The sequence below is a fragment of the Perognathus longimembris genome, chromosome 19 (genome assembly GCF_023159225.1).
Source record: "Perognathus longimembris pacificus isolate PPM17 chromosome 19, ASM2315922v1, whole genome shotgun sequence".
Classification (NCBI taxonomy): Eukaryota; Metazoa; Chordata; class Mammalia; order Rodentia; family Heteromyidae; genus Perognathus; species Perognathus longimembris.
The window spans coordinates 39397505-39413455 of NC_063179.1; the positions used below are offsets into that span (position 1 = coordinate 39397505).

At 41.6% G+C, this 15951-nt stretch overlaps 1 protein-coding gene across 4 annotated transcripts in view; it reads left to right on the plus strand.

Moving 5' to 3' along the window:
* Positions 1-15951, plus strand: part of LOC125367692 (regulator of G protein signaling 7 binding protein) — a 93295-nt gene that overhangs the window by 58997 nt on the left and 18347 nt on the right. For 3 of the 4 annotated variants that reach the window (XR_007214127.1, XM_048368387.1, XM_048368388.1), the window contains exons 4-5: positions 6801-6948; positions 10656-10726. Coding sequence is in view for 3 of the 4 variants with exons in the window: in XM_048368387.1 (XP_048224344.1) it covers positions 6801-6948; positions 10656-10726 (219 nt within the window). In the remaining variant the exon portion in view is untranslated. Of the gene's footprint in view, positions 1-6800; positions 6949-10655; positions 10731-15951 lie in introns of those variants that run through there. The other variant, XM_048368389.1, reaches the window with a different exon arrangement.

Genomic DNA, 15951 nt, shown 5'->3' on the forward strand with positions numbered 1-15951 from the left:
ATAGACTGAAGTCACCACCTAGAAGAATGTTGTCTGCTTTCCTAAGAGCAGGGCAGGGAGCCCAACCTGATGTCAGAAAACAAACACTCCATTCGGAAGACAGCCAGGCAAAGGAAGGGAGGTAGGACCAAAGATCTCACATTGAACTAACTGAGTTTGTGGAAGGATAGCTCTTCTGCTAACTCCTTCATGTAGCTCAAGAGAACAGCTATGGACTGACCTTGCTCAGTTCTTCAACTTCACGTCTTGCCCAGTAACACTTCCCACCTGCCACTGTACTGGCCCTGCCAAACTCAAGACATCTTGAACTACTTCAAGGAACTCAACTCATAAGCTTTTCCCTTTGGGGACACATGAGCCATCGTAGCTAATCTCCCATCTATCTCCTTCCCCTGGCCCCTCCCTGCACTTTATGTGGGTATAATTTAGTCGTGCCTTCCTCCAAGAAGCTTCTCTGAACCTTCCAAAGCTGAGCTGCTGTCCACTCCATGTTGCCCCCAAGAATCTCTGTGGCACATGTTACCTTAAAAGGGAATTTCCTGGTTTCTTTTCTGTTCTCTCTAGACTTGGTAATCATGAGCACATTCACAACTGTATCTCAAGCATCTAGAACAGTGCCTGGAGCAGAGTAAAAATTCAATTAATGATTATTAAATAAGGAGATGAATGCTGTCAATTTCCACCTATTGTCAAACACAGAGAATGTAATTAAAGGAAAAATTTATCCAGAGATGTTCTACTGAACTCATGCACCTATTTCCTTTCCTCTTGAAAATCTATTGGAATAAAGAAAAGCATATGATGAAAAGAATGAATACATATTAATTCTAGATTAAAGTATTGCTTGAGATAAAACCAAATCTTAGTAGATTTTAACAAGGAGAGTTCATTTTTCGTTCATAGCACAGTCCACTTGCCAGAGCTGAGTTGGAACAAAACAGTATTCTCATTCCATTTTCCGCATCCCTATGATGGGGGGTGGAAGGGTAAGTGTCTGTGTCCATTAGAAAGCATAGGAGGTCCCATAAAAGGATTTTTAGGGGCCAAAGTGTCTATTGGCCATCACTCAGTAACATGGCCCTTTCTAACTATAATAGGAAAAGAAAATAGAGGTTAATAAAAACAGAACATTCTCCCATGACCCTGAAAAACAAAGTGACTGCAGCAGAACAGAAATTTTGAGACATTGCTTAAAACTAGGAAGCAATTGAGTTAGAACTGGTGGAAATAAATGACCAGAGGAAGACATAGCGGCAGATAAGAAATTCAGGAAGAAATAGAAGTAATTCAAGCAGGAGAATATTTCTGCAAAAATTGAGTCTGTTCCAGAAATACTTCAAACCAAGACAACAAATACAAATCACAGGAAAGACTTCTAGAAATGTTGTAAAAAAAAAAAAATGAATGTTTGAAACTGCAAGAAACACTAGGCTGCCCCACACCGAGCAGCAGACTATCAATGCTTGCTCCAGGGGGACGCCTGGGGAGAATGTCAGTCCTGGGCAGCAAAGCAGAATAGAGTGTGAAATAATTCTGGGCCGTCCTCCCTCCACAGGGCAACAGTAGAGGAGAATGAAAGGGAATTCAAGACTGCAGAGTTTTATACTAGGACAGATTGTTCATTATTTCTCTCTAGAGGAGGATTTCGAAAGAAACTCAGGACAGACACAAAGTCTAAATCACAGGCAGGGACAAGATATGGACTCAACCCAGATGCTCCTCAGTGGAAGAATGGATCAAGAAAATACGATATATATGCACAATGGAATTCTAGGCTTCCATCACAAAGAATGATATTGTACCATTCATAAGGAAATGGAAAGACTTGGAAGCATTATGTTAAGTCATGGTTTCCCTCATTTGTTGTAACGAGAATTTGCCTATATAAATCCACAAGTAAAAATGCTGAATGGTAAAACACACTTGGGCATGATAAATTATGTAGGAGTCTAGATATTCACACAGTGAGCCCAAAGGAGACTATTCCTAGGAGAGGATCCCAAAGGCTCAATGGAGATGTTCATATCATCATATAAAATGATGTTTATTGAAATGAACTCCAAAAAATGGAAACAAGAGGGTTTTTTTGTTGTTGTTGTTTGCTTTATCCTTTGTCACTGTTTTTGTTTTCCATACCTTTGGTCTTGTTTGTGGGAGGGGAAGGGGGGAGCAGAGAAATGGTGGGGCAAAGGGCCAACAAACACAGCAGTGATACTCACTGCACACTGTTGACAATGAACTATCTACCAGGCACTGGTGGCTCACACATGTAATCCTATTCAGAAGGCTGAGATCTGAGGATTGGGATTCAAAGCCAGCCCAGGCCAAAAAAAAAAAAAAAAAAAAAAAATCCATGAGATTCTTATCTCCAATTTAATCACCAGAAAACCAGAAGTAGAGCTATGGTTCAAAGTGGTAGAGTGCTAGCCTTGAATAGAAGAGCTCAGTGACAGTAGCCAGGCCCTGAGTTCAAGCCCCACAACTGCCAAAAATAAAAGAAAATGAACTATTCAACTTGCGGGAGGGGGTCAGGAGAAAAAAACTGGAAGAAAGTGAGGGAAGGGTTGACACTGTTCAAAATGAAATGTACTAATTACCTGGCTTATGTAACTGTAACCCTTCTATACATCACCTTTACAATAACAATTAAAAAAAAGACTAGGCAGAGAGCTTTCAGATGGGAACTCCTACACAACTGCCCCCAAAAAGCCTTAGACATACATTGTCTATAAAAGCCCTTTCTTACAAGGACACTGTTAGGATGATATACAGAGATATTCAAGATATATCTTAATAGACATCCAGGAGTGACAAGATTCTTATAAAAGTCCATTTATAAAGGAAACCACCAAAGGCAACAACCAGTAATAGAATAAGCAACATTAGGTGATGAAAAATATTAAATATCTATAATCAATTTAGGTCTCTTGTACCTATGAAACAATAGCTACACCACCCAGGAAAGTGCTGGATTTGTTGGAAATGCAAAGTATATTAACCAAATAAAAATTCAACACTGAGAATGAATTCTCCATTGGTCTTTCCTATTTGTGCATCATGCAAAGTGAAGTTATGGTTGTTGTTGGGTTTTGTTGTTGTTATTGCTGTTGTTTTGTCAGTTGTGGGGCTTGAACTCAGGGCCTGGGAGCTGTCCTTGACTTTTGTTGCTCAAGACTGGCCCTCTACTACTTGAGCCATAGCTCCACTTCTGGGGGGTTTTTTTGTTTGTTTGTTTGGTTGGTTGTGGTTAATTGGAGAGTAGTCTCACAGATTTTCCTCCCTGGACCGGCTTTGAACCATGATCCTTAAATCTCAGCCTCCTGAGTAGCTAGGATTACAGCCATGAGCCACCAGCACCCAGCTCATTGTTTTTGGTTTGCACTAGTGTTTCAAGGACACTTATTTAGCAAATGCTTTGGAGAAAGAAAATTTCCCTCCGGGAAAAGGGATGCTTAATATTTAATATAATTAAAAATGTCTCCCTCTGAGACACGGGAACCCCAAGCTTCATGATTATCTCTTGTTACAGCCTACTATGTGTTTGGGTACCATCTGGCCCTTGTGAATTTTCTTACGGTAACTAGGACACAAGAGACTAGCACAAATGCTGACATGTGAACTACTGTTATCCTGTGAGTAATAAACTATGTTTGTCACAGACCCAGAAACTTATGTCATCTTTCATTATCCACAAAATTGTAGCAAGCTGGCTTGCAAGTTGGTAATATCTCTGACTCTTCACCATTATCAACTAGAATCATAATGGAAATCTTGAGAGCTTAAAGGCATGAACCGAAGATCAGATCAAGATATTTTCCCAGAATTTCCCAGTCCAAACATAAATATGGAATATAGAGGCAAGTTAACAAACATAAAAGACAAATCCAAACAGATGTAAATATGAGATAGGAATTCTGGAAGAATAGAGAGAATTGAGAAATATAGCTATGAAAAATAGAAAACCCATCCCTATAAAGAAAATCAGAAACACTTAAATCAAAAGATAGTATTATTTCATTGAAGCACTTCATAGATATTTAATAATGACAAAGGAAAAAAGATATATCTACAATAGTTGAAGTGGGCAGAAACTGCCTTAACCATATTATTACTAATATCATTAATAGTAGAAAATACTGGTTCATGTGCTTTCTGCCATATCATGGTAGGACTCAATATCACTTCTGAAATATTCTTACCCAAAATTATTTACTCAGATCCTATCCATGGGCAATCAGACAGGTCCAAATGGAAAGCTATCCTATTCATCAATTGACCTTTAGTCTTCACAAAAAATACCTGTGACTTGAAAAAAAAGAAGATAAGATATAAAGAAACATAACTGAATTCTGTGCATAGTTGTTGGTTGGGTTCCTCAAAAGATAAAAGTTTTAGATTTATTAGAACTGAACAAGTTTAAACATAAACTATGTTAAATAATAGTGATATATCAAATTGTTTTGAGTCATATTTAATCAGTTTAAAAATTGTTACACTGTGATAGTTGCTTTGAGATTATGTAATAAAACATCTGTGTTCTACAGGTGATATATGCTGAAATATTTAGGATAAAGTGTTATTATTTGTAACATACTCAAGTGATCCACCACAAAGAAATATGAATAATTTGTGTATAATTTTACATATAAACTTACAATTTCTTTCAAAATAACAAATTAGGGAAAACAAGTCACAAATTCTAATCAAAATATTAATTGAGGAAAACTTCATATAATGAAGATTCATGTCTGGGCATGTTTATGAGCCAATTTAGAAATAAAAAATTTGAAGGTTACGTCCTAAAAATTTTTCAGAGAACCATAAATAGGTTACATACAAAACATCCTGAGATATAAATAGAAGTTAAGAGAACAATGTCATCCCAGTTCTGAGAGAAATTTAGCTTGAACCTAGATCTCTGTACTCAGCCAATAAAAGTTAAATGGGGAAAAAAAATGAAAGAGGAAGGGAGATATATTTTAAGTCATGTACAGAACAAGAAATTTTGTGTTCCACAGATCTAACCTGAAATAGTACAAAATTATCAGATGCTTCCAGGTTGCCCTGTCCTTCAAAGGCTTGGAAATCAGAGGGCTGTTTGTGGGGAGCCCCCTTTGGGTGCTCTTAAAAGATCTCAGCTACATCCCTAGGCTAATTCTGCCCAAAGGTGAGGAGCAAATGAACTGACTGTATTTACTGTACTTTACCAGAGGCATAATGCAAATACTTTAAAGAGGTCATTGCCCTCCAACTGTGAAATGATCATGTGTTAAATTATGTAATAATTAATTTTCTACCCAATGGCATACCATATAGTTGGGAAAACAACTCTTTAGACAAGTTTTATCCCTCAGGATCGATATGCCTAAAGTACGCAGAAAAAGATCAAAATTTGCCATTAGTAAGCTTGTATTTGGTTGCGTGGCCCGTTTTTATTGTACTTTGTTGAAAGGTGTATAGTTATCGCTTAATTTGCCTGTTGCCTTCTCTTTGTTCTGCTACTTTTAGGGGTTAGAAATTACAAGGATGACATTTTTTTGCTAGTTCCTTTTTGATAAAATTTCCAATAGGAAAAATTTCCTATTAGAGTTTATCGTGGACAGTCATCATCTTCATTAGTTTGCTTGAGTTTTCTAAGGTTAAAAAAAGCCACAGCAGGATTTGTGAGACTTAGCTAAGAAATTACAAGTGTAGCTTCTCTAATGGAATTACTCAATTATATGAGATATGAGTTATGTCTACATACTGAAATAAAACTAGAAGCAAGAATGAAAGCCAAAATAGCTACTGATGATATACCACAACTTTGCATTTTATAGTCTTTGTTATTGTCCATCTCCAACACTTTCCTCTCCATGAAAAAGATACTATGTCTTTACTCCACTTCCATTATTTCTAACATCAAGTCTAGTGCTTGGTATTTATCTGACACTTACAAAATTATTTGTAAGTACCTGAAGCAGTGAGCAGGTGAATGATCAAATGGCAAAGCCAGGATTAAAACCTAGGATTCTGACCTTGTAGATCATTCTCAGAGTACCAGAAACCTCCTGTGGCTCTAATGACTTCAAAGTAAAATAAGAGACAATTATTGATGGGAAGTTAGACCAGAGACTATAGTCTCCCATTTACATTCATAGAAATTGATGGTTAAACCATTTCAGAGAATTATCTCCAAAAAATTCTGATTTACCCTGCAATTGATCTCACATGAAGGCAGTCATAGTCAGCACAAGTCTTAGTGGATTGGCCGGGCATTGCTGTGGACAGATACCCAACATGAGTCCCCTCACCTAGTACTTCAGTGCCAGAAATGCTGGGTTGTGTGGCTGGGATCTGTCCACGCTGAAGGATGCACTAAAAGAGATTAGAGAGCCAAGTAATTAGAAGACAGTTCCACAATTCCCACTGCAGACTGAGAGAACCAGTGTCTGGAATCAGAGAGAACAGCTGGAACCCCATTCTTCCTGCTGAGTGTCACCAGCTTCTGGCCTTACATCTGAGCCCCAAAATAGCATGGTTTCACAGGCTAAATCTCTACTTCCAAGCTAATTTGTCCTAACTCCTTCCCGACATATCATGAGACACCAACGAAGGTAAGGCCCTTAAGTATATCCTGATTTGGGTTGTATTCGTCTCAGTTTTCTTATACACACCTTATTTCATTACTTAGAAAGCTGTTACAATTGACGTATCATTTGACTCAAAGCATAGCCAACCTTCGCAGTCACATCCTGGGCCTAGAATTTGCACTTAGGATTTCTCCTCCCCTTCTCTTTCCCAACAACACCCTGCCTTAGGAAAGGAAGCTGGTGGGGCAGTAAAGGGCTTGGACGGCAAAATGGAGGAGTGTGCTGAAACCCCTGCCCTGGAGGACTCCTCGCCGTCCCCTGTGGAGACTCAACAGCACTCCTGGCAGGTTTCCACAGACATTGAGAACACTGAAAGGTAAGTGGGAAGCTTCCCTGAATAGGTTGCCAGTCCTCCCCCCACCCCCACCCCCCTTCATCTTCTTAGTGGCTACGGAGAGTTGAGGGCTTTCCACTTCAGGTTCAGAAGTTCTAGAAGAAAGCTTTGCCCCGCACAGAAGCCTAGCCCTGGGAGGGACCTCAGAGGCGATGTCATCTGCACATGCGCAAACTTGCTATGCAAGAGGGTGCATTTGTCAGTTTTGCATTGTTGTCACAAAATAGCTCCGAAAAACAATATGGTTTCAGAAGTTCCAGTCCAAGTTCAGCTGTTCCCATGGCTTTAAGGCTTTAAGGGCCAAGTCAAAACATCTGGGCAGGAAGGATGTAGTGCAGATTTTTGTCTCGAGGCAACCACAAAGCACAGAGAAAGCAGAAGGGGCCAGAGATAGTAAATACTCTTCAAACACACCTGTGGTGACCCATTTCCTCCCACCAGCCTACAACTGTTAGTTTTTTTCACCACCTCCTAATAATACCATCAAGTTATGGATTGAATCATTGTTGAAGCCAAAGCCCTCATGATTCAACCACTTCTTAATAATGCTATGAGCCTCAGGATCCATTTTACATCCAAACCATAATAGAGGGCAGGTAATCTGAATCTTCTAGAGAGACTGCAGCGAGACCTCCAATAGATACCGGCTAGCAATCACATCTCCATGGAAAATGAAAACAAGGCAGCAACGCCAGATATTGAGGCACACAACTGTAATCCCAGGTACCAGGCTACGGCAGAAGGGTCACACATTTCAGGCTACTAGGAGCTATCTGGTGAGACCCTAGCTCAAAATAAATAGAAAGATAGCATACCTCCTGGGAAGGAAGAAAAGTGACCCTACTACTTGTTCCTAAAATTTCCATTTGTTTAAGAGAAAAGAATCTAAAATCACGTAGAGATGCTTCCAGTAGATTCTCAGATTTCAGGCATATGGAATGCCTTGCTTAGCATTCTGTCCAGTTCACAAAGATGATATCCTCTTACATTCACTTCCTCTTCAGAGTAGCCCTTAGTGATCAAGGCAAGTTAGTGTATTATGGTAACATCCAGTAGCGCCTTCCAGGGAATACTTTCCTTTTAAGGAATTTGAAATTCTACAGTAATTCTCTTGCATTGAGGAGAAGGTCGCAATAACAATACAAAATATAAAGTGCCATCTATGTCCCATTAAGATGCTAAAAATGCCATTCTGTGGGGTTGCAAGATGAAGTCTTTCTTTACTGGCTTTCACATCAATAACTACCCTTTGCTATGAATGTCCTCAGAGCTGGCACAAACCAGCTGAATAAATACAAGGCAATTAATTCCACTGAGCGTTGGGCAGGTGGGGGGGGGGGAGGTGACTCATTGACAAGATAATGCACATTCTATTTTTTTAATTTTAGAAATGAAACACAATGGCATTTATAGTGATCATGGCTCTACTTTTACCTTCTAATATAATTCCAAAACTAATTACCAAATTTCTGTGTTTATGGAAACTTGGAACATGTGGTAATTATGTACTATTAATAACACCAGGATTTTTATAAAAGCCTGGATGTCCAACAATAAAACTTGTTTGTCTCAGATTGGTAGAACTACCGACAAATGATGAAGGAGTAGTGTATTTAATTATTAAACTTATTTGATGAAGTATCTTCCCAAGGGTAAGGGGTGGAGGGAATATCCAAAGGACAAACCATTCACAAAGCCATTTTCCTTTTCAGACACCTTGTACTGCAGCTATATCGAAACCTCATAAGCTGTAAGAAAGCAAACTTGGTTGGCAGTAAGACTAGAGTAGAACATCCCAGAAAATAGGTTTCTGGTCGGGCAACATTACAAGTCCAGATTCTGGTCAAAGAGATAGAAAGCCTGGGGAACGCAGGTCCAGAAGACCCTGATACAGACTTCCTCAGTTCTTCTTGGTGCTACCTGTCCTGAGGTCAGTGGGTGTTAACTGCCCTGTGCACTTAACTAACCGGGAAAGCTTTTGAAAACATTGGTGCCTGGGCCCCACCGGAAGATTCTTTTGGCACACCATGAAGGCGCAGGTGACTTCCCTTGGTGGCAAGCTGCAGAAAAATTGGTGCTCTTCAGGAAGACCTCCTTCCCATCCTTCCCCATCCCTCCCAGCTGTCCTGTAAATCTTGCCTGAAAGCAGAGGTACAGCTTGCAGGAAGGCAGGGACATCCCTCCCTGCCACCTCCCTAATTTCACCTCATCTGTATAAGACGTAACTCAGTCTCATGCTCCCAACAGGTTTACAGGGGTGTTTCTGCAGCACCACGAGGCTCCCTCCTTCTCCAGTCAGGGCTTCCTGACGCTTGAGTTCCGTGGTATTCTTGAGGAGCAGGCCCTCCGAGGTGTCAGGCCTCCCTCCCAAACAGTGGCCTTGCCAATCACATTCAACACAACAGCAGTATATTGTGAGACGGACTGAAGTTTTCATACTTGACATTGAATAATGGCTCTTTCCTCAAGTGCCAGAAAGAAAAAGAAATTGTGGGTAGCAATTTTCCGAATTTTTCTTCTCTGATGACATGCTTAAGCTCATGCTATGTGCTAATGTGTGCTCATTATCCTGGAGATCATTAGTAGATATATTTTAGTTTTGCACCAAATGATCCCGTTCACTGTGTTAGACACAATGTACCACTTTGTCCTGGGGGTTCAAGAGCACTGTCTCCATTGCTCAACCACTTAGACGTGGGGGCAAACTCCTATCTCAAGGGTCTAAACAGGCCAGATCTCTCCTGTCCTCCACTGCAGTGCTGTGTAGTGCTGGGGTTTTTCATTGTATGCCCTCGAGGATGAAGGAGGGCGCTGCAGGTCTACAATGGCATGGAGTGCTCTGAGCAAAGGAATGAGAGGGAGAGCTTAGGAGGACAGGCAAGTGGCTTAAAGAGAGTCCTACAGACCCCATACGCTCCCCCGCATCCGCCCCACTACTGTGAAGAGCTTTTCTCCAGAAGTTTTAGAATTTATCATCCTCCAGCCATGTTGACACATGCCTCTAATACCAGACCTCAGGAGGCTAAGGCAGGAGGATGAGTGCTTGAGGCTAGCCTGAGCTACACAGCAAGGCCCTGTCACAAAAACAAGGGACAGGGATATAGCTAGCTGAGTACTGGTATATATGCACATGTATATGTGCATGTGTGTGTATATAAATGTATGTAAAGTATATATATATATCATGAAATGTATATAATATATAATGCATATATATAATGGATGGATAGATAACTGTTACATGACTTAATTGAGTAGAATCCTTAACTAGTGATCTGCTGAATTCTGACCATAGCAAGAAGGGGCTTTTAGACCCAGTCCGCAGCAAGAAACATGTACAGACCATAATCTTTCCAGCGCTCCGCTTTCCCCAGTTAGGTGGATTCAGTTCTTGGTCTCTCCCTAGAAGTGGAAGTACTGCCCTTAATACCAAAGTCATTTCTCCGAGGTCAGCCAGGTCAGAGCTCCTGCAGAAGGTACACAGTTTGACAGAGGAGTTTCCTTGCCTTCTAAAACCAAGCTGTTTCAGATCTTTTCCTTGTGAAAGCGATTCAATCACTGCCTACTGGAAACCAGTGCTAGTACAATTAGGCATGGACGCTTGCCCTTCAGATGTCTTATGGAACAGACTGAAATTTTATTTTGAAATCTCACAGATGATTCTTCTTTCTTTTTCATCAATTTTACAGAGACATGCGAGAAATGAAAAACCTTTTAAGCAAACTCAGGGAAACTATGCCTTTACCACTGAAAAATCAAGGTGAGTCTTTTTTCGCTTTGAGGCAGAGGATGCTTTTAGCATGATAAACTTGGGACTTACTTCCTAGAAAGTAAAGCAAGCATTTTCCACAAATCAAAGACAGCATCGAGTGTTCATTTGTCTTTTTCAAAAAAAATATGTCATAAGAGAGACTCTTGAGTGAACAAGGCTTTGCTCTGAAGGAGACTGAGATGCACTCTGACCTGGAAGCAGATTCCTCCTCAGCCGCCCGTCACATGCTGTAGAAATCACTATGTCAGGGGTGGCCACACAAAGAACTAAACATTTAATTACTGCCAGAGTGTGGTTTGCAGCAGAGTGGAAGAAATTCAGGAAACTTTCAAAGGACGATCTATGTTGAAATTTTTCAATGTGTCACTATCTTAAATACTTTGCTTGCATTCACGGTATTGTATCCATTATTATTTTTCATGATTATTCCTTGCTAGGAATCTAAAAATAGGCAACTGCTCTACCACTGAGCTGCATCCCCTAAACCCTTATTTCTAACAACAACTTTGAGGGAAATATTATGAGTGTTTCCCACTTTTCAGGGCACAAAGACAAAAGAGATTAGTTAGCTTAGCCAGGAAAATGGAATGGGAACCCGAACTCAGGACTCCATCTCCAAAGCTATCCTAGGAGTATATATCCTGGCACAGAACTGGAAGGCGGAGATTCACCAGAATGTGGGAAGGGACTGTCTATGCTTTTGTTGGCTGTTGTATCCCCACTATCAAGAATAGAGCCTGAAGGGCTGGGAATATGGCCTAGTGGCAAGAGTGCCTGCCTCCTACACATGAAGCCCTGGGTTCCATTCCTCAGCACCACATATATAGAAAATGGCCAGAAGTGGTGCTGTGGCTCAAGTGGCAGAGTGCTAGCCTTGAGCAAAAAGAAGCCAGGGACAGTGCTCAGGCCCTGAGTTCAAGGACCAGGACTGGCAAAAAAAAAAAAATAGAGCCTGGGACTAGGAGAATAATACCTGGTGCCAACAATCATATGTGTTAAGCCTGGACCTTGCTTTGGAGCCCTAGGCCTGAGTGATGTGTACGAAGTATGAATAATAAGCAGCTTTATTATGCATCCCTGGCTAGAGCATCCACGGATGAAACACCAGCCTCAGAAAGTTGCACCTCAGGAGTGAGAACAGATCTTTAGAGACAAGAAAGAAACTCCTCCTGATTCCACTGAGCAAAGCCTGGGTGCGAGGGAGTACAGGGCGCTGCTTGCCCGGGAGCAGAGCGAGGAGGAGGGGAGGGGGAGGAATTGGCAGGAGAGCTGAAGCGCCTCTTGGCTTAGGGAGAAGTTGGGCAGAAGGTAGAGAGGTGGAAGTGAGAACACCGGTAGCAGAGGCTGGGGAGTGGCGGGGGGGGGGGTGGTCCTGAGCACTGGGGTGGGGTCAGAAAGTAAAAGACAGGAGACCTAGCACATCAGGAAGCCCCAAGTCCCCCTGAAGGACCTGGCTGCCAAGGCCAACTGGCTTGAGCCAGAGTTCAAAGGAAGTAGACATGTTATACTGCAAACAGATTGCCCTCACCCCAACATGGCCAGAAATAAGCATGGGGTTGGGCTTTAGAACCAAGGGCCTTGGAAATGTTGGCTCTGCCATTTTCCCCTTAGCACCCTCTAGAAACTTGAGTCTCATCCTTCCAGCAGAGGAGACAATAGCACCTGCTCGCCAGGGTCATGAAGAGCGGTGAAGCAATATGCCAAATACCCACTTTCAACCTTACAAACAGCGAAACTTGATTGTTGCTACTACTGTTATTAATATTGTGTCCTGTTTTAGCCTTAATAATATAAATATTATCTCCTTATTTTATCGTCTTAATAACAATGTTATTTAGGAGAACACCAACTTACTGTCCAGTGATCTATGCTTACCAGTCAACCCTGCACAAGACTGTGCCCTGTCCATGGACTCAGCCTTGAGCCGCTGGGTGAAGCCATTGGCCCCTGGGACTTTAGATTTGGCACCTGTGTCCACATTATCAATAGGTGTGACATGTCTCCCCAGTCACCAGCACACGGGCCTCCTGCCTACGAGGGTAGCTAACTCAGTGTCCCCCAGTCTTTATTTCACAGATTCCAGGAAGCTTGCATTTTAAATCAAATTATCTTAAACATTCCCTCCACTTCTGCTAATAATTCTTCCAACAGTTTTTGAACCATGCATTAAGAAAAAAATAAAAAAACAGACATTTTCCCCATGTCATTTTTATAATGGTAAGAAGAAGGACATAAATTTTATTACTTTAGTAAACAGAAAAAAAATTGGAATTCTACATACATGTCTAAATATAACAATTAATAATAAAGATCGACAAAAGCACACATGGAAAGGGACTGGCCATTCAAATAAATGATACCAGGGCTTGAAACCCAGATCCACTTGGAAAATGAGAAGTTAGAGATGCCTGGAATTAGTGAGAAGGAAGTGGAGTGGCTCCGTAAGGTTTAATAGTAAAAGTATAATTTGCAGTGAAGGGTTATTAGAAATTCAGACTTTTTCCATTGAGGGAGAAATGGAATGCTTCCTTATGTAAAGGTCTGTCTGTGCTCTCTCCATGTTTAATCTGCTGACCAGTGGGGAAGGGGTTGTGTGAATTGACTGCAGGGTCCAGACAGACTGAGGGAAGGACCACAGGTCTCTGGGGGCATTTTTTGATAGTTTCCTATGACGTCGTTTTAATGAGGCAATCACAAGCTTATTCAAACTCTGAGACCCACCACAGAAGTTTCTCCATTCTGGTGATGACACAGGTCTAGGTTAATAGGTGCAGAAAATGATGTAGGAATTTATTTCAGTTCTTGTCAGTAGAATTTCATTGTCAACACATGAGGCTCACTGGTTGGCAACCATTTTAGGAAGCCATCTGTTTTCTTTCTGGCTTCTTAGTTCCTTTCTCTTTATTCCATTTTCATGTGTGTTTGAAACAGAAAAGGAGGAGGAGAGAGGAAAATACCAGCCTAGGTCCTCACTTTTCCTGTCTGGAACCCTGACCTTATAAATATATCTGCCAGCTCAGATTCCCTTCTACGCCAGTCTCCAACTTGCTGTTTGATTCAAAAACTATTCTGGATAATTCCGTAACAAAAGATTTAATCCTCACCTTCCAAACTTCCTATGGAACCAAAACTTAACTCACTGCAAGTTTACTTTAAGTTGATTTTCAGTAGGGAAAATAAATAGAAGGTTGCGGGGCAGGCATTTTAATGATCAATGGTGATGCCTTCATTTTAGACAAGGCCTTTTCTTTCTCATCTTTGTCATTTGAGACTGGAGACAAAGAGGTGCCCCCAAGAAGAGCAAGCTACCCCTGTTCTGTGGCAGCTGGCCGTGAGTAACAGCCAGGCCTCCTGGCCTTCAGCCCGTTCTGTTTCCCCCTGATTCACTGCCCCTCCCGTCCTTTATTCTGGGTCATTGGCAGTGCTGCAGGGAACTTCATTAATTATCATCATCTTGCTGTGTCAAAGAGATTACAAATGGAGCCACCTGTAGAGAGCCCGCAAGGTCACCAACAAAGGCCAAGAAGAGTTGGGAAAGTGAAGGACAAGGATCTTCTAAATGCACACTGTTATGAAACAAGAATTGGCAGAAATAAATGAAGCCTGAAAGACAGTTTCACCCTTTCTAAAATTCCAACTAAATGAAGACTGAATGTTGGTATAGTCACTCAGGCATAAACTTTGGTGGTGATATAAGGCGTTAGAATCAGTCTGCAACTAGGCAAATCAGGAATTGAATCTGTTCTGCAATGTGTGCCCTCCTGTGGGCAATTGTACTCCTGAGGACATTGAACCTTCTAATCGTTCTCACATATATATCCCACATTCTCTCCAATCTGGACCCCCGTAAAAGAATAAAGCTAACCCTGTCAGAGAGAAGAGCTCTTAGATAGCTAAGAACTCTTAGAACCCAAGAATGGCTGTGTCACTCTTTACCCTGGAGGTGACCTTTCAGATATTTTTCCCAAGGCTTCATGTGAAGATTTCTGTACTTCCATTTGGTGTTGGAAGGTGATTTGGGGGCATTTTTGCCAGTACACCTGTTCTTCGTAATCTCTACAACCTTTTACCCAAAATTCAGTGTGATCTATGTAATCCCTCTCTCTTTCCTTATTCAGGTAGTATCAGGTCCCTACTCATAAGGGTTGAATGTCAATTCACTACTGAACAGAGCTCTCGCCTTCTGTTCCTGTCGTCCCTATCATCAGCCTACATGTAACAACCACAAGGCACCAAGTTCTGTCTAGAGGCTGGAGAGGTTTCTCTGCCTCTCAGGAGGGGAGAATTCAATAAGAATCACCTAGAAAAGTGCTTCTTTTCCAAATGACTCATGCCTCACCTCACAGAGGTCACGCTGGAGGCTTCAGGTTGGCATTTGAATTTTAACGACCACCACCACGTGCATACACACACGGCATTAAAGAGACACAGAAATGAACGCTTAGCACATCAAAATATCATTGGAATGAGGCAAAGGTTGCAACAAGACCATGAGTTGTTCTCACCTAGCCCAGATTCGGGTTAAAAATGAGAGATTATTAGAGCTTGCTGTTTTGGAAAGCATCTGAGCTAAGATTTTTTAGGACGAGTAGGAGTTACCCAAAGGAAAAAAAAAATGATAGAAAAAAGATAGTCTAGGCAGAAGATGCTGGGTGTGAGCAGGTACTTCAAAAGAGGAAGGAACGGGGTGTTTGGGGTTTGTTTTGTTTTACATATATAAACCAGCACCGCAGCAGGTGGCTAAATGGGAAGAAGCATAGAGGCTTGAGAAAGCGATCTTTAAGACCCCCCCACCCCTACCCTGTGAGAGGAGTGGGTTTTATTCTGAAACTGTTGGAAAGATCCAGTAAGGGGAGGGGGGGGGGGCAGGTGCTGTATTCCAGGTGAAAAGTCTCTAAGATCTGATTAAAACCAGGAGATTGTGGAGGAAGGTATAATCACTCAGATGTGAGCCATGAGGGAAAAGGTAGAATGAAGGGGGAAAAAAACCCAAAAACACCTCAGGGTGTGCTTGGAAAGTCAAGTGGACGATAGTGTCAATCATTAAGTAAGAGAAAGAGGCGAAAGGAAAGCGTGGGGAATGACTGACATCTAGGACATCCGGGAGTAGTGCTGTGGTTAGTAAAGTTGAAGTAAGACATGGGCTCTGAGGGAACTTGCAACAGATCTGAGCATGGTTAGCAACGAGGCGAGTCCACCCTTGAGGGGCAGCG